This window comes from Lucilia cuprina, chromosome 5, assembly GCF_022045245.1.
Source record: "Lucilia cuprina isolate Lc7/37 chromosome 5, ASM2204524v1, whole genome shotgun sequence".
Lineage (NCBI taxonomy): Eukaryota > Metazoa > Arthropoda > Insecta > Diptera > Calliphoridae > Lucilia > Lucilia cuprina.
In genome coordinates, this window is record NC_060953.1 from 51,424,981 (window position 1) to 51,452,398 (window position 27,418).

The 27,418-nt window shown below is 28.0% G+C and overlaps 1 protein-coding gene across 1 annotated transcript; it reads right to left on the reverse strand.

The window, feature by feature from the left end:
* Window positions 1-574: 574 nt before the first annotated feature.
* On the reverse strand, window positions 575-7,430 carry LOC111677242. Its single transcript, XM_046952307.1, has 2 exons — window positions 7,368-7,430; window positions 575-2,775 (listed from the first exon to the last, which is right to left on the reverse strand). Exon 2 carries the CDS (start codon window positions 2,351-2,353, stop codon window positions 611-613), a length of 1,743 nt encoding a protein of 580 aa, XP_046808263.1. The 5' UTR covers window positions 2,354-2,775; window positions 7,368-7,430; the 3' UTR covers window positions 575-610.
* Window positions 7,431-27,418: the final 19,988 nt, after the last annotated feature.

Here is a 27,418-nt window from a genome sequence, read left to right on the forward strand (position 1 = left end):
ATATTGAATATTTCAACATTTTTCATTTTTCTTTCTGCAGAATAGTGTAATTAAATTAAACAAATAACTTAGTTACTATTTTGAAATTAAAAACAAAAAAACAAAAATAAAATTAACATAAAAAAGGAAAACATAATTAAAGCCATTGATTTGTTTTAATTTTATTTATAATTTAGATTTTTTCTAATAATAGATTTCATTTAATATTTGTTAAAAATAAAGTGAGAGTGGATTTTTAAAATTTTCTTTTATAAAAAAAGCTTAATTTAAGCAACACAACAAATAGAAAAAGTTTGTCTTAAACAAACAAAATCTTGTAAAAGTTTTGAAAGCTTTAAACTTTTATTCCATACTCACTCACTGCACTTGATAACAAATTTTAAACGAAATATTTACAAAACATACTTAACTAACTTAAAAAAAATAATTTATAATTGTTTTAAAACTAAATAATTAGATGTATAATTTTAGAGTTATAAAAAAAAATAAATCTATAAACTAAAACAGACTAAAGTAATATAAGCGTTTTTGTGTGTTTCTTTTTATGTATTATGTGTGTGTGTGTTTTGAGTTCTTTTTCTCTTAATGTCTTTAACTAAACGCCAGGCTACTATCTGAAGCCATTCGCCGAGGTATATGTGTAGGATGATGATGACGATGACGATGATGATGATGATGATGATGAATTCTCAACAATATTTTCTAACTGATGCTGTTGTTGTTGAGACTGCCGTTGTCGTTGCATTTGATAGACATCATTCATCTTAAACTCTTTATTATAGTGTAAATCATCCAGTGAGTTTATGGACATCATTTGTAGATGCCAAAGTAATTTAATTTTTTGTGCTGATATACTATGCCAAGCGAATAAAAATTCCGTTTTACTGAGATCAGTCTTGCCCGTTAAGATTTGATCACATTCGTTACTATACAGTACATAATGTGATGAGGTGGTTATAGTTGTATTCGTTTGTTGGGCCAAAACGCCGGTTATATGAACATCATCGATCCAAAAATATTTGAAATGTTGAGCAGCTTTATAGAGACGGAAGATAATATCGGGTGAATAGATAATGGCATAGCCCGGACAATATGGTGGATAATAACGTTCGGAGTATTCTTTAAAACTAACACGCCATTTTGAACGATAGGAACGTTTAACCAATGAACCAATGATTTTTTGGCAAAACAATAGATTTTCCGGATGATTAAAGAGTTGTTGTGAGGCATTAAATGCCGTTGTTGTTGTTGACTCGGATGAAGGAGGTGTTTCTGAGGCAAAGATATTGAGTTTATGAAATATTGAAGAAGCTGTTGTGCTAGTGGTGGTGGTCGTGGTTGTAGTAGAAGTTTTATTTGGTGTCACTGTTACTGCTGTAGCAATGGTGGGTTTGTCATTAGTATTCATTTGTTGTTGTTGCTGCTGTTGTTCTCTAAGGTACTTTATTAGCTGTGGTGTATTTACATAGACATCATCATCGACCTTTATCAAAATCTGTGCCTGCGGACAATTATAGAGAAACCATTTAAAGGCCATTATATGTTTATAGGTCATATTGCGATAATCATCTATAAACGAGCCCTGTATGATATCTCTATATTGGTTATTTTCTTTTTCTAAATCCTCTTGCAGTTGTTCGCTTTCAACAGCGCCCAGCAGAAAGATTACCCGTAGTGGTGATTCGACTCTATGATGACTTATACTGGCCCAGGTTTCTCGTATGATTTCACGTTTTTCATAGTTTTTCGGTGCTGAATGTATTAGAATTAAGGCTTCTATGTGATTGCTACAGACAGGTTGTGGCATGAGAAATTGAAAATTGTTTAAATCTATTAATTGATTAAAGTCTTGCGGCGGCAGTGCTGCTGAAACAGCTGTTAGTGTAGCCCATGATGGTGTGGGTTTGATTTTTAAATCTAGCACACCAGTGCCCAGACTAGAGGTGAGTGATTGTATGTCCGCTGACAAATCGCTGGTTTTTGTTGTTGGTGTCTTGTCATCAAACATATTAAAATTGTTGTTGTTGTTGCTATTGTTGTTGTTATGATTCTGACTAAAATTTAAGGTGGTTAAAGTTGAGGCTGCTAATGTCACTTCATCTAAGTACTCATTACTTGTGGCGGGTATATGTTTTGATAATAAATCTCTGCCCCAGCCGCCTCCTCCTGCACTTGCTCCCGCTACTGCTCCACCTCCTCCTGATGCCGCATTTATTATAAAATTATTACTACTACTACTTATAGCCGCTGTACTGGCATCAAACATAACCGGCTCTTGTACTGAGATCAACCATATTAATATGCAGACATTAAGTCCCACTATTAAACCCCAAATGGAACGTTTTTCAAACATGACCTTTAACTTCAAATATCGCTTGCTCTTTCTTTCTGTTTTAGTCTTTATACAGACTAAAAGTAAAAGTTCTTTCTTTTTTTCTTTCGAAAACAAAATTGCCAAACGTGTTGTTGTAAATTGTTGTTGTTGTTTTTTTTTGTAAGCCTTTCGTTTGAAAAACAAATAAATTAAAATTATTACAATGATTTCTTTTTTTTTAAATTATGTATCAAATATTTGTTGTACTTGTTGTAGGTCGTCTTCTTGTCGATAATTGTATAAATGTATTGCTATTGTTGTTGTTGTTGTTGTTGTTGTTGTGTAGTTAAAAATGTTGTTGCTGTTGTTTTTGTTAAATAATTTTTTACGTGTTTTCTGGTACCGCATTGCAGGTTATTGCAATTGATCAAAAGTGGATTGCTGATATTATAATGAGTGTTCTGAAAAAGATATAGAGAAGTAAAGTTGTTAGAAATGTTTTTTGCCAACAAAAGGTCATATGTGGAATATTTTGCTAAAGTTTTTAAATAAACGGACGCTGTATTATGGAAAATACAATTCTAAAAATATTAATAAATTACCCGCAAATGATTTCTAACACTTTTATGAATGTAATTCCGGAACCACAAAAAATAATTCTAAGAATAACTAGGGTTCTATAGTTGAAACGAAAAGTCGACTTTTCGACTTTTTGCATTTTATGAAATGTCGACTTTTCGACTTTTTGCATTTTATGAAATGTCGACATTTCGACTTTTTGCATTTAGTTAAAAGTCGATTTTTCGACTTTTCGACTTTTTTCATTTAATTAAAAGTCGATTTTTCGACTTTTAATATTTTATAAATAGTCGACTTTTTCCGACTTTTCGACTTTTTCCGACTTTTTTCGACTTTTCGACATTTTTCGACGATTTTCGACTGTTCGACTATTTTCGACTTTCCTACTTTTTTCGACTTTTTCCGACCAGAGTTAAAAATTTATAAAATTGCCAGAAGCGTAAATTTATAATCTTGCCATTTAACATTATATTATTATTATTATTATAATATCATTATTATTATCATTATTATTTATTATTATTAATAAAAAAATTTTATTTATATTTTTTCTATTTGTTGCCATTTTTTTGAGTTTTTTCGACTTCTTTCTATTTTAGACTTTTTTCGACTTTTCGAATTTTTTTCGACTTTTTCCGACTAATTTCGACTTTTTCCGAATTTTTCGACTTTTTCCGAATTTTTCGACTTTTTTCGACTTTTTCCGACTTTTCCCGACTTTTTTCGATTTTTTCCGACTTTTCGACTTCTATTTACAAAGTCGACTTTTCGACTTTTTTCATAGACGATAGTCGAGTTATCAACTTTTTTTTGGAACAAAATAGTCGACTTCGACTTTTCAACTTTTTTCGACAAAAAGTCGATTGTTCGATTATTCGAAAGTCGATTTATAGAACCCTAAGTATAACTTATCGCAGGCTAAGACTGCATAAGATTAATGCTTTTATCAGGCACACTTATTTGTTTTTAAGACCACCAATACTTGACCAAGGCACTTATTAGTCCACAAGGATAAAACCTTCTATCTTCTCCTCTACTTCTATCTCAATTCTTTATTACCCTCAGTATTTCATTCTAGACTTACTCAACACCACATGTATGACTCAACTATAAAACTCAATTATCTTTACATATATCACAAAGGGACCAACAGTCTTTGCAGCCAGAATACATAACCTAACCTTAGCTTTGAGAGGTCTTTACAATTGCTATTTCCTGCATTATTATCAAAATCACTTAGGGTCAATCTTTAGGTGAAGGATTAGGGATTTAGTTAAAATTAATCCTCGAGTTGTTGTTTTTGAGTACTCAATTAGTTTATTTGTTGGCTTGTTTAAGCGCCCAATGGAGGTGGTTTAAACTTTTGCAAAAAAAAACAGCTGATGCAAAAATATTAATGCAATTTTTACTAAAATAAACATTAAAATTATAGATTTATCGATTAGTATAAATTATTGGGACATCACAATATATTTTTTTGTTTTTAATTTAAGTTTTCATTAATATTTACAATTTTCTTCTTCTTCACTGTTTTGTTAACAAACAGTGACGTTTTCTCTTGTTTTGTATGGCAACACTGCAAAGTTTCATCTTGTACTCAAAAACTTCAACGGAGATTAACATCAAATTCAATTTATTTTTAGATTAACTAATCTTATTATTAATTTGCATTTGATTGCTAACTCAAAAACTTGCTCTTAATTATTAACATACAACATAAAGATCTTAATACATAAACCTTTTATGTAATAAAAATATTAAGATAACTATGACATTGTTTATTTCAATAACGTTTTAATAGTTTATTTCTTTGTAATGTTAACTAAAAGCATAAACATGTAAATTTGTTGTTAATAAATCCATTTTAAATGACTTTAAAGTAAATTGTCAAATTTACTTCAATATACACACTGGGTGGTTATAAACATGTATAATGATACATATAATAAAGTCATTGTAAGTTATATGTACATATAAGTTGTTTTTCTTTTAATGGATGATTTAAAAATAAATTTTATATAAACGTTTATTCATGTTTGATTTAAACTTTTTCTAGTTCATATTAAACAGCTTAAGGACAACAGAAAATAATCACCTGTCTGCTGGTTAGTAAATGACACAATGTATCTTAGTACTCAGTTTAGCAATCAAAGTTATTTTTATGTACATGACTATCAGGTATTAGGAAATATACAGTGTAACGAAAAAGATACTGATATCAGAAAGGAAGACTTTACAGAAAGGCGGGGTTTTCAGATAAAGATAACCTTGTTTGTTTAAACCAAGTTTATTATAGGCGTTTTTCAATAATCTGTAAAGTTACTTATTACCTTAGTTTAACTGAGCACTATTGGCCAACTAAGTTATAGGTTAGTAAACATAATCAACAAAACAATAAAATAATGAATCCAAAAGAAGAAAAATTTAATATTTTATGTAAATAATAATTTTCTGATTTGTTTTATCAATAAATTTTTATCTAAAATTTTTAATGTTACAAAAGTAATGTTTGCAAACAAACAGCTGTTCATTGTTTATGTTTTTGACTGAAAAGTTGGCAATACTAATAAACTTAACTGATCTCAAATATATAACTCAAAAACACAATTATCTGTTAAAGTCCGTTTAAATTTGTTTCGAGTGTAATCTAACAGCAAATTAGGTCTAGTTTAACTGAGTAGTAAAAAACCCGCCCTAAGTGATAATACGGCTTCTAGTGATATTTGAATAATATGTGCAAAATTGTGTGGTAATATCGTCGTTTGATCGAAAGGTAAAACTTCTGATAAAATTAATAAAATATCAGTTAGTTTCTGAAAAACCTAATAGAATACATCTTGCAAGAATGTCTGAGAGAGTTATTATAGATTCAGATCTGGAAGATATCTAACGTCTTCCGAAAACAGATTTTCAATATACAGATAAACAAGCAGACGGACATGACTAAATCAATGTGGCTTTTTTGATGAAATTTTCAGAGGTTGTCTCGGATTTTTGTTCATATCTCCGTTATTTATAGACCGATTTTGCTGATTTTAAATAGCGATCTTCTCGAAAGCATGTCTAACTGAATTATTGAAGATTCGGATCCCGCCGATATTTGGGGACCTTTAAAAACTGATTTCAACAGACAGACAGATGGACTCCGGCTTAATCGGCTCCGCTATATATCACACATTGTATTCATATCATATACCGATTATGAATACAATGTACACCTGTTGGCTGTATTTTAAACCCAAAACAGCAGATTAAAAGACTGATACACAGTGAAATGTGTATTTCAGGTTAAGTTCTACAGTGGTTAAGGAGCGAAAAACAGGCCCGATAGGGGCTTAGGTGTATTTCTTCAGATTTGTTGTATAAACATACATCCTTATTTTAAACTAACTACTCGCTGGTATCGTTGGGTCGACTATTGCGGAATATACATTCTTACTTATTTTAATTTCTCGAACTTTTTCTTGTCACTGATTGTATTTTCAATGTAATTGTACTGAGTTCAACCGTAAACATACCTACATTACACACTGTCTTTTTCCATTACTTTGTTGGGTAAAACACAAGTGTTGACAGTTGTAAATAACGGTAACGCCATGTATGTGTTTTTATTTTTTTTTAATTTAACTGATAGCTATTGCAAATAATAAAACGTAATAATTGTAACAAGATTTTTAGCAATAAAACACTATTTCTAGCTATTTACATTACTATTCGACTTTTTGCATTTTATGAAAAGTCGACTTTTTGAATTTAGTTAAAAGTCGATTTTTCGACTTTTTTCATTTAATTAAAAGTCGATTTTTCGACTTTTAATATTTTATAAATAATCGATTTTTTCGACTTTTTCCGACTTTTCGACTTTTTCCGACTTTTCGACTTTTTCCGACTTTTTGACTTTTTTCGACTTTTTCCGACTATTTTCGACTTTTTCCGACCAGAGTTAAAAATTTATAAAGTTGCCAGAAGCGTAAATTTATAATGTTGCCATTTAACATTATATTATTATTATTTAATATTAATAAAAATTTTTTATTTATATTTTTTCTATTTGTTGCAATTTTTTGAGTTTTTTCGACTTCTATCTATTTTCGACTTTTTCCGACCTTTCGACTTTTTTCGACTATTTTCTACTATTTTCCGACTATTTTCAACTTTTTCCGATTTTTTTCGACTTCTTTCGACTTTTTCCAACTTTTTTCGACTTCTTTCGACTTTTCGACTTTTTCCGACTTTTTCGACTCTTTCCGACTTTTTTCGACTTTTATTTACAAAGTCGACTTTTCGACTTTTTTCGACAAAAAGTCGATTGTTCTATTATTCGAAAGTCGATTTATAGAACCCTAATAGTGAGGTTATGTAATAGAAGATTACTTTTTCAGAAACTATACGAGGATAGTATTAAAAGTACTACTACTGATTTACTGCCATAGTAAAGTATAAAATAATATATTCATAATAATCATTCACTTACCACAAGCATTAAATATAAACGTTTTTATCAGCATTTCGAAAAGCAGCAGCAACTGCAATTAAACAAAAAAAAACAACAAACAATAAATATTAAAAATACAACTTTAATCAAATTCTTAATAATAAATTAATCATTCTTATTTCTATAAAAGAAAAAAGTAGCTACTAAAGAAATAAAAAAGTATAAAATGCATTTATGACAGTGTTTTTTTATAAAACGTCATAAAAAACAATTGTGTGTGTGTGATTGTACTTTTATTTATAATTATAAAACTATTAGTATTCATTGATAAATACAAATTCTATAAATACAGTTATAGATCAATGATTTCTTGCTAAGTTATAAGGAAATATACCCTTTTTGTAGATTAAGTTAATAAAGATTAAGTATTTGCGTATAATTTGGTAATAAGCGATACGTTTAATATTTTTCATTTTGATTATTTTAATCTTTGATATTTGACTCATAGAGTTAAATTTAAACAAAATGTTTTACTAAACTAAACTAAATTAATATTTTTAATTGGTATTACAAATGTTTAGTTTAAAAAAAAAATAATTTCTGTGAAAAATGTCACAGGAACATAATTTATAATTTTAATATTCTGGTTACAAAAAAATAATAAAAACAGTAATTAAAAACACATGCCATGAATATTGAAGTATTTGAATATTTAATGAATGATAACTTTGTAGTACAAAGTTTTACTGCAATATTATTAAATAGTGTGTTGAATACTATGATTATGACAGTTCTTAAGCTAAATATGTTCACACCTGACAAATATTTGACGCAAATGACGTCGACATTTTGATTTCCTTCAAATATTTGCACAAACATAACTTATCTTTGACTAACTAACTAACTAACTTACTAACTTACTAACTTACTAACTTACTAACTTACTAACTTACTAACTTACTAACTTACTAACTTACTAACTTACTAACTTACTAACTTACTAACTTACTAACTTACTAACTTACTAACTTACTAACTTACTAACTTACTAACTTACTAACTTACTAACTTACTAACTTACTAACTTACTAACTTACTAACTTACTAACTTATTAACTTACTAACTTACTAACTTACTACCTTACTAACTTACTACCTTACTAACTAACTAAGTAACTAACTAACTAACTTACTAACTAACTAACTTACTTACTAACTAATTAACTAACTAACTAACTAACTAACTAACTAACTAACTAACTAACTAACTTACTAACTAACTAACTAACTAACTAACCAACTAATTAACTAACTAACTAACTAACTAACTAACTAACTAACTAACTAACTAACTAACTAACTAACTAATATATATGATTATATGATTTCATTTACAAAGCATATTTCGAGATTTTTAGAGCATATTTTATTCTTAGCAGATATTTTCGAGTCTCTGGCATCGATTTATCAGCGCATATTTTGGCATGATAGAGATATATGTACGTGTCTTCACTGAAAGAAATATCCACATATCATACATTTTGCCATTGAAATAATATCCTTTGATACCTTTGCTTAGATCATATTAACTGCCTGAGTTTTGATTTCAATGATTTCAATACACCATTCTCTTTAAAATTCAAGAAAATATTTGAGGATTTCTGGATTTTAATAGCTATTCTTGGTAATTTTTTACTTACATTTTACATAATGTTGCATAAAAGCATTAATGAGAAAATGTTAAAATTAACCTATTTTAAAATTTTACACATTAATAAGAAATTTTAACTAAACATTTGTAATAAACAAAACAAAAACATGTAAATAACCACATAGATAGATCTACCTTATCTAATCCCCCTATTTTGTTTGTTATCTACTTGAACTATATACATTGTTTTCTACATTTTTCTCATTTACATAGAAACTTTATAGATTTTAATTCAAAACCATATATAACATCCTGCTAAATAGTTTAGTTCATTTTCAACGCATTCATTACACACCGACCAACGACCGACCACATATTCTAAAAAAAAGGCCAAACGAACAGCACAGCTGGCAAACTTTCCACAAAACGCCTTTTACAAGTTTAAGAAAAGTAAATAATAGAAACTTACTTGTACTACAAGGAAAACCAAACAAGACAAATGTATATTAAAAATGTGAAAAAACTATAAAATTTTAATGTAAATAGGTTAGTTATTGATTTTTGAAAACAAAATTATACATATATATGTATAAACAAGTAAAATTTAAATTTAAATATTGTTTAAAAAAACACAAATGTCCTTTATATCCTTGATAATGTGTTCAACAGAGTCACGTTCAAAATTAATGATGGAATACACAAAAAACGCAAAACACACCCATCACTTTCATCACGAACATTGTCATCGGGAAACTGATAAGAAATTATGAAAAGGTGATTGACTTATAATGTGTAAGAAGAAAATATTAAAAACGAATTTTTAAAGTTTGAACATTGTTACTAAGGACAATGATTCTAAATGGGGTCAGATAATTTTAAGACAATTATTTTCTCATTTAAATATTAAAAAATATTAATTTTATTCTCATATTTTGGAAAATGTCTTGCCTATAGTTTAGTCTATAGTCTAGTCTAGTCCAGTATAGTCAATAGTCTAGTCTATAGTCTAGTCTATAGTCTAGTCTATAGTCTAGTCTATAGTCTAGTCTATAGTCTAGTCTATAGTCTAGTCTATAGTCTAGTCTATAGTCTAGTCTATAGTCTAGTCTATAGTCTAGTCTATAGTCTAGTCTATAGTCTAGTCTACAGTCTAGTCTATAGTCTAGTCTATAGTCTAGTCTATAGTCTAGTCTATAGTCTATAGTATAGTCTATAGTCTAGTCTAGTCTATAGTCTATAGTATAGTCTATAGTCTAGTCTATAGTCTAGTCTATAGTGTAGTCTATAGTCTATAGTATAGTCTATAGTCTATAGTATAGTCTATAGTCTAGTCTATAGTCTAGTCTATAGTATAGTCTATAGTATAGTCTATAGTATAGTCTATAGTATAGTCTATAGTATAGTCTATAGTATAGTCTATAGTATAGTCTATAGTCTAGTCTATAATCTAGTCTACGGTCTAAATGAATTTTTAAGGCTTTCTCCTCTAATACGGCTTTTCACTCTCCTTAACTTCTAACTAGCACAATGAGGTGCTATAATTAATGCTAACCTCTTATTTAAATAATTTAATCCATATAATTATTTATTTATTTTTATATTTTTTTCTTTAGTATAATTATATTTCAATTTTTTAGAATTGTCTACTTGTGTTTGTATTTGAATTCTATACGGTGTTTTACAATGTTCCGTCTATGTGTATTCCTTGTAATAAAGCCTACAAAATAACATTTTGACCCTGACTGCAAATTTTCCACAACAACTACTTTATTTACAATAAAAAGCTTGTAGAACAACTTAGAACTAGCTAATATCTTATAGCGCATATGACCTTTAAGAAATTGCGTTTTCAAACAACAAACAAACAGACTGGCAAATTAGTAGCAAAAACAAAAATGAAAGAATATCACTTATTTTAAAGGGAATATCACATGTCTTCATATGGATGTGGACATCTCAAGAAATAACAAGAACTTCAGAAAAATCATATTCCATTCTTTTAAATAAGAATTATTTTAAGAGTTTTAAGAATTATTATTTCATTTTAAATTCAACTTTCATTAACAAACTGTGAATATCCTTAAAATTTTAATTTCACCTATACCACGTGTTTGCGTTTTGTTTTTTCCCTCGTAAGAAAACTATAATTTAACTTAATTAACTTGAAGGAAAAAAATAACCATGTAGCAATTAAAAATGCTTATTAATAACAAATTAAAAAAAGAAACCTTAACATTTAAACACATACAAAGAAAGTAGAAATCATTCCTTAGATCTTTTGTAGACAAAATTCTGTGAAAATAAATAATTTTTGAATGAAAATACATCGATTACGTTTACAACGTTTATTATTGTTTTTGACGACATGGTAAGTTGCGATATTAAATCGGTTTTTATTGTGTTTTCTATCAGTATCAAGGTTAAGTAGTCATTGCACGACAAAAATGTAGTTTAGTAATAGTCGTTTATTTTCATTCATGAATTGAGAAAACTTTTACGAAATAAAAAAGCAAGTAAGAAATTATAGTCGGGCGAGGCTGACCATATAATACCCTACACCTGTTACAAGAATAAAATATGATTTAATAAAGCATATTAGTTGAATTATACATTGCCTCAGATATACTAAAGCCATTTATTGTTGATTGAAATTGTGAATATTTAGGTTAAATTTTGAAGGGGGCTTTTTAAAGAGCGTAGGGGGTTAAGTGAGAGCCTAAATTCATTAGGGTTTTTGCAGCTTTTTGTCGAGATTCGAGTATTTAAAATATAATTATGAACCTAAAAGCCCTATTCGGCGGATTCAGTTGTATCGGGGCTAGATGAAATAATCCATTTCTTAACCATTTTCAATAGGCATCGTCCCTGGGACAATAGAAGATCATGTTCCAAATTTCATTGAATTATTTTTAAAATTGCAACCTGCAGTTTGATAACGTGGTTTACGTGGACGGAAATGACTCAGACAATGATTCTAAGCTGTTTGGTATACTTTAAGGTGGGTATAGCACCAATATTATTGTGCGTTACAAACATCAGCACAACCACAATATATCCTTCCACACTAAAGTGGTGTAGGGTATAAACATGTTAAAAAAATGGAGGAAATTCAAAGATATACTACATTTAGCCAACCTATCTATCCAATCTATCCTATCTGTCCCATCTGTCCTATCTATCATATCTATCCATCTTATCTATCCTATCTATCGTATCTATCCTATTTATTGTATCTATCTTATCTATCCTATCAATCCTTTCTATCCTATTTATTTATTTATTTATCTATCTATCTATCTATCTATCTATCTATCTATCTATCTATCTATCTATCTATCTATCTATCTATCTATCTATCTATCTGTCTATCTATCTATCTATCTATCTATCTATCTATCTATCTATCTATCTATCTATCTATCTATCTATCTATCTATCTATCTATCTATCTATCTATCTATCTATCTATCCTTCTATCCATCTATCCTTCTATCTATCTATCTATCTATCTATCTATCTATCTATCTATCTATCTATCTATCTATCTACAAGTTTAAGTTATATAGATAACCGCACCCAATTAATATACAAAAAAATTATTCATAAACCAAAATACTATTCTTAACAAAAAACCTACTTTATGCTTTTACAAATGAAAACATATAAAAATTTATATACAAAACTCACTTAATAAGGATCATTCTTATTCATATATATTGAAATAAATTTGTTTTATTGTTTTTATTCCCTGTAGCCGTATGTCTGTCTTGAAGATAAATACTATAAATGTAAATACTACTATAAATATTGTTATTTTAACTGTATCACACTTAGTTTCATTTTAGGGGTTAAGCAAAGTTTTTTATTTAAATTTTCTATTTTTTTTTTTTTTTAGTATTATTTGGCCTAATGCCAGGCTGAAGAAATTTTTCAGTCAATACAAGTATTTTATTTTTTTTTTTTGGTCTTGATAAAAAACTAAAATAAATATATATTTATTCATACGATAAATTCGTTTGTTGCTATTTTTTTATATTGAAATAAAAGTTGTAGAATTTAATAGATATATATTTATATAGATAAAGTGTGACGAATTTTTAGCTACTTTGATGTACTAAAATTTAGCATTAGAATAATTTTTTTTAAATAGAATTTAAGTTTGTAAAGTTCATTTTAAAAATAATAGAAATTATCATTGTTTGGTCGCGTGATTTTTATTTTGCTTAAACAAAAACTTAATTTCTAAAAAAATTTTCAATAAAATTCGTTGTCAAAGTGTAAACGTATAGTTGTCAAAAATGCACAATGTTATCAATTCAACAAAGAATAATAAATAATACATGATGTTATTAAATCATAAACACAGATTCGATATATGATTGGTATATTTATTTATATGGATGATAAAGATTTTTTATTAAAGTGTCAACACTATGTTATTAAACAGTACGTTGCGTTGTCAAAATTAAAACAATGACAACGGTGATTATCTTGACTTACCAAGGTCACTAATGAATGGAAACTTAAATAAGTTATTGCAGAAAAAATTAGTTACCTGAAATGAAAAAAATATAAAAATATAATTAATTCGATAACACATAACTGTAATAAATAAAAACTATATGAGACTATGAGAATTTAATATATCGGTAGATATAGAGTGGCGTTAGTATGGAACTTGGGTTTGCAGCTTTTTATCGGGGTACGAGTATATGAAACATAATTATGAACTTAAAAGGCCTATTCGGAGGGCTCAGTAGCATGGGGGCTAGGTAAAATAATGGACCGATGTTAACGAGATGTAGCGTATTGTGTTACTTCAAGCTTATAAAGCGCGAAAAGTTTGAAAAAGATAAAACGCGTGTTGTGTATTTCCACCTTAACTTCTTCAATGCTGTCAAGTAGGGTTCTATAAATCGACTTTCGATATAATCGAACAATCGACTTTTTGTCGAAAAAAGCCGAAAAGTCGAAATCGACTATTTTGTTCCAAAAAAGTCGATAACTCTACTATCGTCTATGAAAAAAGTCGAAAAGTCGACTTTGTAAATAAAAGTCGAAAAATCGGAAAGAGTCGAAAAAAGTCGAAAAGTCGGAAAAAGTCGAAAAAAGTCGAAAAAAGTCGGTAAAAGTCGGAAAAAGTCGAAAAAAGTCGGAAAAGTCGGAAAAAGTCGAAAGAAGTCGAAAAAAAATCGGGAAAAGTCGAAAAAAGTCGAATAAAGTCAAAAAATTCGAAAAGTCGAAAAAAGTCGATATCGACTATTTTGTCCAAAAAAAGTCGATAACTCGACTATCGTCTGTGAAAAAAGTCGAAAAGTCGACTTTGTTAATATAAGTCGAAAAAGGTCGATAAGTCGAAAAAAGTTGGAAAAAGTCGAAAACTCGAAAATTGTAGAAACAAGTCAAAAATTGTACAAAATTTATAAAAAGTGGAAAAAAGTCAAAAACTCTAAAACTCGAAAAAAGTCAAAAAATAGTCGGAAAAGTCAAAAGAAGTCGAAAAAATCTAAAAGTCGGAAAAAGTCGAAAATTCGGAAAAAGTCGAAAAGTCGAAAAAAGACGAAAAGTCGAAAAATCGGAAAAAGTCGAAATGTCGACTATTTATAAAATACTTATAGTCGAAAAGTCTAAAAGTCGACTTTTAATTAAATTAAAAAAGTCGAAAGATCGACTTTTCATAAAATGCAAAAAGTCGAAAAATCGACTTTTAACTAAATGAAAAGAGTAGAAAAGTCGAAAATTCGTTTCAACTATAGAAAATTACTGTCAAGCAAATAAATGATTTTTTTTCGAGAATGTTATAATTATTAGCTAGACATTCTTTACTAAACTATTAATCAAAAATCGCTTGACATTTCCAAGTATTTTCAATACATGCGATATTTTATAACAATATAACTTTTCACAATGGTAAGATAAAAAATGCTGCTAACATTTTCCCCTAAATTAAATGATAAATTCATACAAAAAATCATGGTCATTATATTGATTCATGGAGAAAAGTTGATAAGACTAGAAAGTAGCTGAATTAAGGAAAAAATATTTCAAGATTTTATTTAAAACATTAACAGTAAAAGATTTTTACAATACAATATTGATTTTTTACTTATCTACTTTGAAAATGTTACTGCAGAGAACCCTTTTTCTAAAATTGTTATTGTTATCAATACTTTTGAATATTTCCGAATTAAAGTTAGATTAAATTATCGAAAATAATTGTGACATAATAACGAAAGCTTAATAATATAAATATTCTATTTAAACAATATGAGTAATAATTACAAGTCCAAAATAATCGCATATTGAAGTGTATGGATTGATAGGTTTATTTATACATTTCATATAATATTTTATGAAAAACTCATATCAATCAAATACAGATTGTCATTGGTCATATGAATATTATTGAAAAACATATATAAAAATGATTGGCATATCTGGAAAACTTTCAACATCCATGTGAACATTTTATGGAAAAAAGTAATAGTAAAGTAAAATTTACAATCAATATGAATATTTAGAATAAAGTGGGTGGTTTAAAATTGGTAAACATGACATGACATTTAAGTCTAAAATACTTCTTCCATATAAGTTATTATAAAAGTTTGAACAGTTGTTAAAATACTCAAATCCCCAAAAAATTATGGACAAAAAAATGTCACCTTCCAGCGATATTCCTCTAAACTGAGTCTACTCTCATCTACGTAATCACAACTCTTGCATCCTTTCAGAAATCCTTGCAATAACGAAATGTTAAACGGTAATTAGCAATTTCGTATTTTGCACGAAATTTTCGTAAATATTACGAAAAAAAGGTACTAATACTTAAAAATGTATTCAGTTCAGTTTTGACAACTGAAATAGTAGAGGAAATCTGCACCAAATAAAAATTTATTTCAATTAGTTTACAATTTTAAATCTTCTACATTTAGAGTTACCATACCATTCATACTTCCTATAAACAAAAGTCATATGTTTAATATTTTTCTGTGAATGCCAAGGAAGAAGAAGACAAGATGTTAAACAATGAAATGCAAAAACAAATAATAATAAAATGACTACAAATCCGCAACCAGAGATACAAGCCGATACAAAATAATCGGCATCGGTGCAACCATTTTAGGTCGGCGGCAGCTAAATTGTCGGCTCAATTTAACTTTTTCTTCAGAAATTAACCTTACAAGCGTTTATTATATTGAAAAATCTCTGTATAATAGTTTATTATATAGAAACCTGTCTCTATATCAGTTTTTTCTTCAGAAAATGCACATTTATAGTAGTTTTCACTATTTTAATATTTGCACAATATTGATTGGCTACTTTTTTCAATTTGCAATAATACAATTGCAATAATACATGTGCCTTTCCAATCTTTATCAGCTTTTAAGCGGAAAGAAGCCGGCGGCGGCGCGACTTGTAAAAAATTATAACCGGCGGCCAGCCGCCTACGATTTGAGCCGTTTCGGTTTGTATCTCTTTCCGCAACCGAAGCTGCAATCCATTTAATTGACAATTTCTCTTGGTACATGAAAATGAACCGAATCTACAGGTTTGCATTTCAACTATTAACCGTATTATAGATGACTAGTACCTACTTCGTCAGATCTCTAAATTAATGTTCATTACAAAATTCTCTAAAAAAAAACTAGTTTTAATATATTCAACGATCTCTCCATATTTGCAAAACGCTGTAAAAATTATGACATTAAGTTATTTAAACGTAGGTAGTTGGTTAGTCTGAAATATGTATACAAACTACTGGTTTACTATTAGAGTGGCATAACACAAAATTACAATTTTATATATTAAATATATACTACAACCTATGAGTAGTTAAAAAAGTAATTTATTTCATGATTTGTTAAAGACTTTAAGACATTTTTCTTAAAAACTATAATTTTTTAAGTTAAGACACTCTCTTAGTAAATAAGCGATATGTCAGTTCTATATTTACATTTACTTTGATTATCTTACTGAATGTGTTAATTGTGACTAGTAGTTTTGGTTTAATTTAGTCAGTAGCACAGACATCAACACTTTCAGACATTACTAAATACAAATAGTTTAGACATTTCACATACACAATTGCACACATTGCATGTTAGTTTATATGTATCTTTAAGATATTTGTTTGTAGTAATAATAATTCGGATGAAAGTGTATCGTTTTAAAACGAAAGCAACAACAATGAACAAGTAACAACGAGTTATGTAGTATAGAAATAACTTGAGCAAATTAATAAAACCACAAACAGATGACAATCAACTAATTTGCTTAAAAATTTAATGTGAGTAAGGGGAAAATTTAATTCGTGTGTATAAAGAAATATTCCAAAATTAAATCTGGGATCTTTAATATTTGAACTGAAATGGAACTGAATTAGAAGTGAACTAGAACTAAACTAGAACTGAACTAGAACTGAACTAGAACTGAACTAGAACTGAACTAGAACTGAACTAGAACTGAACTAGAACTGAACTAGAACTGAACTAGAACTGAACTAGAACTGAACTAGAACTGAACTAGAACTGAACTAGAACTGAACTAAACTGAATTAGAACTGAACTAGTACTGAACTAGAACTGAACTAGAACTAAACTAGAACTGAAATAGAACTGAACTAAAACTGAACTAGAACCGAACTAGAACTGAACTAAAACTGAACTAGAACAAAACTAGAACTGAACTAAAACAAAACCTTTCACAGTACCAATAAACTCGGTTGTTAAGTGAAATGTAATAGAGGGTGTTGTTTTTTCCATTCAAGATTAAAGCTGAGCTTGTTGTCATAGCTGTAGATTGTAGACTAAGATTTATTATATTTTAAGTTACTATTTATGTAAATATTAATTATGAGGCTAAACAGTTTCATTTAGACACTTTGTTGTTTTATTTTTTTTTTTGCTATAGAACTTAACTAAAATTAAACAGAGTCTTTAATATTTATTTAATGACCGCGGCGTGTATGGCATGTTACAAGAACATTAATGAATTTAATAGAAAAAAATTTAAATTGTATGTGTGAAAGTGGGTGTGTGGTGTTTGTATCTTGTGCTTTGGTTAAGAACCCAGCGGTTTCTGACTAGTGTACTTTCCTATAATTTGGGATTATATCGAAAAATATTGCGTCTATATCAGACATCGGGTAACAAAGGAGCTTCTCTTTACGAGTTATTGCTAATCGAGCCACAGCCTCCGGATAGACAGACTCTGATCACTTGAAGACACTAAATTTTTTTCTGCACAATTACTTAAAGATTTCCAAATGACTTAATTGACTAACCGCTAGATTACTTGGGGACACTAAAATATACAAACTAATATTCTCTGCGTTTCAATACTATACAAATATTACAGGAAAATGTCGTTTAAGTCCTTCTAAAACTACTGGGTAAACGTTTAAACATGTAAAATTTAAATGCGTGTGCGTGACTGGTTTTTAAGATTCAGTTTTTTCAACATTTTTCATGTTATATGCTTAGGCTTCGAATAGGAATGAGTGTGTCTTTATAACAGATGGATGTGGCAAGCCAAAAAAAAGATATAGAAACTTGTAGAGAGGGTTTCCGCATTTGCATGTTATTTTTGTTAGTGGTGGCTCGCCTACAATTATAATAAAAAATAAAATTAAACTGACTGGTTTGCTGGCTTCTTTTGGCCCAACAGAAGGAAAAGGAACGGGTAGTCTGAGGGTCTTACTGCCTATTTGTTGGTGTCTATAAGGAAAATGTTTGTTAGTTTGTTGCCTGTTAAGTAGTTTAAAATAAGCCTGAATAAAATATTACTCTTTAAAGGTGCAAAGCAACAACAAATTATGAATACAAAAGAAGTTCATTTTTTTTGGTGGTATAAAATAAAAATCGATTGAAAAATAAAATTTTGTGTTGGCGAAGCTCAAAAAAAATGTTTAAAAATTTGTAAAAAAAAAAGTGTTCTTTTGCAGTTACAGAGACTTTATACCTATTTAGGTATTTGAGTCATAGGTTTATATTTATTTTTAAAAATTTTAAATTTCCATTAATGCCAATGGTATGAATAATTTAAAACCTACAATTGTATTTAAAAATAGGTTTAGAATTATAGGATATGTTTGTTCGTATGACCTTTAAAAAAATATTTTTAAAAAAGAAATTGTTAATCTAATTAACAGTTCTACCAAAACTTTTCAACCTAAAATATTTGTTAATGATTTTGTGATTTTTTTTAATTTAAATTATAGGTAACAGAAAAGATAGTTAAAAGGGGGGGACCTTTCGCCTTAGGGATACTTTGGTATATATTTGAAAAAATGTTTAAAAATGTTTTACAATGTTTCGAATTGCATTTTTTATTAAAATTTTCTAAATTTCATCTAGTATATTTAATTTTTAATCATTTTTTCAAGCGTAGATTAAAAAAGGGATCAGGCGCCATAAGGGCATATTTGACAACTTTGCTAAATTTAAAATTCTAGTAAACAAATGAGTTTACTTTATACTTTTATTACCTTTATCAAATATTGATTAAAAAACAAAAAAAAAGTTAGTTAAAATGGGGGACCATGCGCCATAGGGATACTTCAGTCTATACCTAAAAATATATTAAACGATGTTTACAATATTATTGTATTTTTTATTAAATTTTTCCAATTTTTATCTAGAATATTTATTTTTCAACCAAGAGTAGATTAGAAAGGGGACCATACGCCTTAGGGGCATATTTATCAACTTCGCTTAAATTAAAAATCTAGTAAACAATTATGTTACATCATATTATGTTTTGTTTTCCATTATCAAATACTGATTAAAAAAAATGCGTAAACAGAAGATTTATTTAAAAGGGGGGGGTCTATGCGCCATAGGTATACTTCAGTCTATATTTAAAAATATTTTAAATGATGTTTTACAATTTCGTATTGCATTTTTTTATTCAAGTTTTCTAAATTTCATCTACTATATTTAATTTGCAATCAAGAATAAACTAGAAAAGGGATCGTACGCCACAGGGGCATATTTGTCAACTTTGCTTAATTTAAAAATCGAGAAGAAAAGTTAGTTAAAAGGGAGACAATACGCCATAGGGATACTTTCGCCCATATTTAAAAAAAATATTAAATGATGTTTTGCAATTTGATTGTGTTTTTTTAATTTTTTTCCAAATTTATATTTTACAATCAAGAGCAGATTAAAAAGGGGATCATGCGCCATATTTGATAACTCAGCATAATTTGAAAGACGTGTTAACAATTGTATCGGTTGTATCGTAGTATTTTGTAACAACGCTACAACGATATGACATCAATTGTGAATTAGACAGTTATTAACATTTATTTTCCTTTATCGAATATTGAAATTAGTGTTTTCGATAAAATTGCCTTTTTAAAAATAAGTGGCGTATGCTCCCCTTTTTCAAAGTATTTGGAAAAATATCTAGACTATATTGAGATTATTTTGGCAACTTTTGCTATTATTTTTCTGGCGTAATAGAAAAAAACCTAACATTTTAAAAATTTATTTTTCATATATATTTATTTCATATAAGTACATTAAAAGTCTATAATATAAAACGCAGTTAATCCCTCTCTCAACATTTTATATATTCTAACAACTGTTTTACAATTTTGTCTACCATACATCAATAATTATATATTTTTATTTTATTTTTAGGCTCCACAGTGTCTCGTTTGCCAGACATCGTTAGTGCAAAAAAAAATGAAAAACTTTGAACTTCAAACTGTATGAAAAATAAATATTTTTCTTCAGCTTCAATAACAAATGACGCTAAAAAATACATACATACTACTATGCGAACCAGTATCTTTTAAATTAGTTTATTTTAATTATAAGCTTTTTATTTTCATATAAAAATACATACATGTTTGCAAAATATCTGAATTTGTTTACTTACTGCCTTAACATGTGATAATTAACACATCATACTTTAGATAAAGTTTTAATAAAAATAATAACGTCATTGGTTTTAAATAAATATTAAAATAAGTGGAAAATAAATAAGATTAAATAAAATATTAATAAGAAATTTTTACCACCTATCGCCTCGTAAAACTTAAAGACATTTTCTTATGAATAGTTCTGATTACATACAAATAAATTGTTACAACTCGAAAACTATAAAGCGAAACCACCTTCATTGGGCGCTTTAACTAATTGTGTATTCGAAAACAACTTTCGAGGATTAATGTAATACTTAATCCTTCACCTAATTATATTGGCCCTTAGCGATGGATTCATACTTCTCTATAAGTAGAGAAAAAAAACATGGTTCGATATGGCTACTACAGCCATAATGTATTTATGCATTTGATCATAATATAGTCATGTTGAACAATAATATAATAAATACAACAATATTACGATCAGGGAAACCGAAAACATGCTCTAAAAAAAGTGTTTTAAGCGCTTAAAATATGCCGTAAAAAACTCAAAATATGCTCTTAAAATTTAAAATATATGCTCCAAAAATAAAATTTTTTATTATTTTTTAACATTGAAAAGCTCAAAAAGACTGAAATTGTAATGAAATAATAAATGTTTAATGTCATATTCTATATCCTACAAATTTTTTTTATAAATGTTTCATCTCATAGTAATAGAATTCCGTTTTACGTTCAGATAATCAATAAATAACATGAAACCATTTGGTCCCCAAAAAACATATTTCAAACGACAAAGTTTGACACATTTCTTCCAATTGTATTCATAGCTTTTAAACTGACATTTTAATCGGTGTTGTCATAAATTCCAATAATTAGTTTTTTAAACTATAAAAATGGATTGGTCTCACGAAATCAAAAGTAATCGGTTTTATGTCCGATTTAAAATATAATGCTTTATTGAATAAAAAACTATAACATAACGATTTTTTTTTTCAAAATTGTAAAATAGGCTAAAAAATAAAATTAAAAAAATTGAATTTTTTTTAATAAAGTTTTGAAAAGAAAATTAAAAATGTATAAAAACGAAAAAAAAACGAAAACATCAAAATATGCACTAAAAGAGTAAAATATGCTCTAATAACTCGAAAATATGCCTTAAATATGCTAAAAAGTCAAATCATGCAAAATTATGCTCTTATGGGTAAAATATGCAAAAATATGCTCTGAAACGTGTAAATATCTTATCCATGAGTCCATACAACCCATCAGAAAAAACATACATTTGCATATTTTGGTTTCCTTGATTATGATAAATTATTTCATTCGTATTAAATCATAATATAATATATTAAAATTTGTACAATAACCATAATATGTTATTATCACAATTATAATTTTAACCATAACATGGTTACAATAAACATGTTTTTTTCAGCATGTATCTCAGAGTTCCGGCCAACACTATATATATATATATACTATCACACATTTTTTGTGTAAATAAATTTATTTTAATTTTGTAAAACCCAACACCTGCAAATGCTCTATCCTTAAATGGGGTAATGACCATAATTTTTTAACCATACATTTTTGTGACCATGACTGTACAATACGTGCGTGTATTTATACATATTTATGCAAATTGTTTATAATATTTAAATATTTTTTTACAATAATGCAATTTATTATTTAAATAAAAGAATAATGCTAACTTGGCAAATGTATAAACATTTATTTATTTACTTATTATTTCATTATTTAAATAAGAAAATTGCTGAAATAAAATTATAAATAAATAATTTACAATTAAAGTAGACTATTATACTAAAAAAATAAAAAAAGGTGTAATATTTAAATATTTCATTAGTTGTAATGCATAGTAAATTGGAAAAGGAAAATATATTAAAAAAAAACTGCTCAAGAATAATAACTATGCAAAATGTAATATTTTATTTTTTTGTAACACTACAATCAAATTTTAGATAAGTTATCTACAACGTACATTTTTGTCTAATCATATGTATGCTGATATGACGATACACATGTCTATAAATTTTATTTGATATGTTTTTTTTTTAAATAATTATTAAATAGTTTATTATTTTGATTTTTATCTTTCGTATGAATTTTGATAAATATATATATATATATTTTTTGAAACAAAATTAATTTGAAAACATTTATTTATAATGTGGAAATTGATTTCATTGTTAAAAAGAAATGAACTATTGCTCAAGGGTGTGAAGTTAAATTCGTCGGCCAGATACGTCCCACAACACATTTGTCAAATACGTTCCACATACTGTAAAATTCGTTTTCAAATTAAATTAATTGATTTTTTTAAATGTCCGGCCGTTACTCTCTAAATGTTCACTTGAATGTCAAAGTTCTTCATGTAAAATTTGAAGATTCTAATTCTAATAGTTTCTTAGATGTACGAATTTTTCTATATAACACATGTGGGAGCTTCAAGATCCTTAGCTGAAGGTCCGCCTTTTTTCTTCGAAATGTTCACATGAATATTAAATTCATTTGTGCAGTATTTGAAGAAGTTAGTTCAATTATATTCCCAGTTAAACAAAATTTTATATTTTATATAAAATGAATATTAAATTTATTAGTGCAATATTTAAAGAATCTAGTTCTATTAGTTTCCTAGTTAAACAATAATATAAATTCCGCCCGTTATACTCTAAATGTTGGGATGACTGTCAAAGTTTTTCAAGTTAAATTTAAAGATTCAAGCTTTAATAGTTTCTCAAATATACGAATTTTTCTATTTTATTCATATGGGAATCCAAGCCCATAGATGAAAGTTCGCTATTTTTTCTTAAAAATGATCAGATGAATATTAAATTTTTTCGAGCAAAATTTTTGGATTTTAGTTCTATTAGATTCCCAGATAAACTAATTTTTGTATTTAATTAATATGGGAGGTGCTGCTCTTGTCATTGGTGGTCCGCCAATTCATGTTGACATGGATGTTAAAGTTATTCCTATTACCTATTTCAGACATACAGGAATACGCTGTGAAAAATTTTAGAAAATCGGTTCCACATTAATTTGTATATATGTATACGGTGGTCGACACACCAATAGAAACTTTTTCAAATATTTCAGAAATGGTTGAAATTCAAAATTTTTATTGATATATTGTTAATAATTACACTGTACGTGAAAATAAAACATTCAAAAAGACACAAAGTCACATACCCAGTTTTGAAAAGTTGGGTCAAAACCAGGACGTTTTGCATTTTAAAGTTTAAACTGTTTCTGAGGTTATTTTTGATTATTTAAATTAAAAAAACAAAACTCAACGCATAGAAAAGTTTAAATACATTAAACTAGAGATAAACTATGCATTTATACATAGTATATACATTAGAGTGCTCCGTTTGCAATCCCCCAAAAATATTAAAATTTGTTTAACAAAGTATCAAAAAAACTAAAATTTGAATTTTGAAACGACCGTTAATAATGTCAAAATTTTTCGACCATAGCTGAGAACAGGTTTACGTTATTCTATAAGGACAAAAACTCATATTCGAGTAACTCCAGATGTATTTTAAGTAACACAATTGTTTTATTAGAATAATATCAAAAATATGTTTATATTTTTATCACATTTCGAATTCAAGTGCTCTGAGACACGATAATGGCCTGGGGAATTTTTAATAACTTTTACATTTTTTAACCAATTTTTAAATTTTTTTATATTTTTGTAACGCTAATTCTGTGTACATTACGATTCTTTGACAATAAAATGCAAAACAAATTGTTTAATGACAAAACTTTTGTGAAAACTGAAAAAATTGCATATTTTCCCCTTGTAAATGCATCTTCAAACTTCAGAGCCTTTGCGGCACCAGTTAACGTAATCCTATTGACCTAATTTTTTGCACGACTTATTTTTATAACCCAAAGAATAATTCTAGTGGGGGGACGGCCTGTAGGATAAAATTGTTTTCCTTCATACAAGCTTGAAGCACTCTAATATACATAGTACGTCTATGCCTGAAAACGAAAAGATTCTACGACCCAAAATTAAATTTAGGTGTTTTTTTCGTTTTTCTGTGTCTTTTTGACATACTTACAGTGTTATTGGAATCTTTTTTAAATCTACTTTTGTAAAATGGACGAACTACTAATACTTTGAAAATTTCTGGAACACAAGCATGATTTAGGATCATGTGAGTTATAATTTGAGTTAAGCCCAAAAAGACTGCGCAAGCGGCTTGACAAACATACCAATATTTTACGTTTGTGTACGCCTCTTGTGCAGGGTATGAGAGTATTTCGTGTTTGTACAAATGCTTGCTGTTTGTTTGTACAAAAATTAAAAAAAAACAAGTAAGAGTGCTATATTCGGCTGTGCCGAATCTTATATACCCTTCACCATAGTGTATTTTAAACATAATTGATCTTACAGTCTAGTTAATAAAAACATAAAAAAATTTGAGTCGATTTAAGCCGAATGTTTCGGCGGCGGCTCAAGCAACTAAATATAGTTCGGCGGCGGCTAAGCTCCGACTCGAAGCCGGTCGACTTCGACCTCTGATTCATTGCTGGTAAACATTGACAAGACGTAGATTTTGTTTTTGTATCGTAAAAAAAAATTGTTTTAAAAAGCACTTGGAAAAAATTTGTGTTAGTTTTAAACTTCAAACTTACATTATTCGCATAAAAATTATTGTACAATAACTCACAATCTACTCTCATATAATTGAAAACGTTTTAAATACTTTTTTCTATTTATCAAAAAATATATTTGCAAAACAAAAGGGAAAATTATTTTATTTTAACAAAAAATGAAAATCATTTTTTTGCTGTGTATACTTTGTATGTTTGAATTCCAAACATACAAAAAAATACACAGCTGAATAGAACCAAATACATCTACACACACACGTGTAAGTTATATGTGCGAGTCCTCCGGACAACCCGATATCCGGTTTTCCCATGTCAATTCCGGTATGAATTGACAAAACATAGTGGGAAGCATTAAGTGCTGCCCTACTGTTTTGTTTTATTTTGCTTTAGTTTTAGTTTGTAACCAAATATTTTATCAAAGACCACCAAGATGGTTAATGTAAACAAAACGTTTGCATACTGTTGATTTGGATTGATCAACAGTGTGCAAACAATATACTCACCAAAGATGCCTTTGTTTGAAAATGCACAATCGGCATCTTTATAGAAAATAAGATTTGTCACCAAAGATGCCTTTGTTTGAAAATGCACAATCGGCATCTTTATAGAAAATAAGAATGTATTGGTACAGCCAATACATTATTTTTAAGCTAAACTTAAGAATTGAAATTAATAAAGATCAGAGTAAAATTACACCAAGAAGAACACAGTTCGTTTTTTTCTACACGCTCTCAGAGTTTTAAAACTAAAACTAAAACTGGCGCAGTCGGTAGGATACTAAGTGAAAAATAGTATCCTTTAATAATTAAACGTACAAGTTTTAATTAAATAAAAAAAAAAAAAAAAAAAATATATAGAAACGTGAATATTTTAAAATAAATAAATAGAAACATTTCTTTTGTTTTGAATAATAATAAAAACGTAAAAGAATTTTATTAAAAGAAAATATTACATTTAAAAGCGAAAATTTTAAAACGTGAAAGTTTTAATATAAAAACATTTTTGTTTTGAGTGAAATAATTTTGTCTATAAATATAGATAAATAGAAAAAAAAATAATAGAAAAAAACACACATTTTCCATCACCTTGGAAAATAATAAAGTGCGGCCAAAGCACTTGAAGGAAGAAATAAACTGGTTGGCCAAAGGACCAGTCATACAACAGTAACAACAAATCCAACAGTAACAACAAAATCAACAGTAACAACAAATCCAGCAGTAACAACAAATCCAATAGTAACAACAAAATCAACAGTAACAACAAATCCAGCAGTAACAACAAATCCAACAGTAACAACAAAATCAACAGTAACAACAAAATCAACAGTAACAACAAATCCAACAGTAACAATAATAGCATTAAAGAACAACAACAGCCGAGAAAAAAAAAAAGGAATTTTTGTAAGGTATAATAATTATTTTAAGTTTCATAAATAAATTAAACTTATTTAATATAAAAAGAAATTAACTAGAAATTAACAATAGGAAAAAAGATTCGATTTCTAAAAAGAAATCGTGACACTAACAAATAAATTTTTTTTTATTTTGTCGACTTTGGTGATTCCCAAGGGACCCTCCCGTAGTGCGATAGAATTTATTCGGTTACCAATTGATGAGTGACCGATATATACCATTTTTATTTGAAACCCGTATTCTTGAAAGGAACGGATTACGGAAGGAATGGTATATATATGCGTATAAAATTAAGTATATACTAACAATAGAATTTAGAATCCGATATTAACGGAGAATAGTTGGAATAGTTAAATAAGTTGAAAAATCAGTTGTTGAGGAATTGTAAGAAAAGAGAAGAAGGATAATAGTAAGAATGTCGTTAACATTGATAGAAGGATTACGTGAGGCTCGTAGCTTACCACCATTCAGTGGGTCAACAGAATATGCTCTAACAAGTTAT

Excerpts from the sequence above, each read along its gene's own strand:
- LOC111677242 (XM_046952307.1), bottom strand. The coding sequence starts at position 2,353 with ATGTTTGAAAAACGTTCCATTTGGGGTTTAATAGTGGGACTTAATGTC.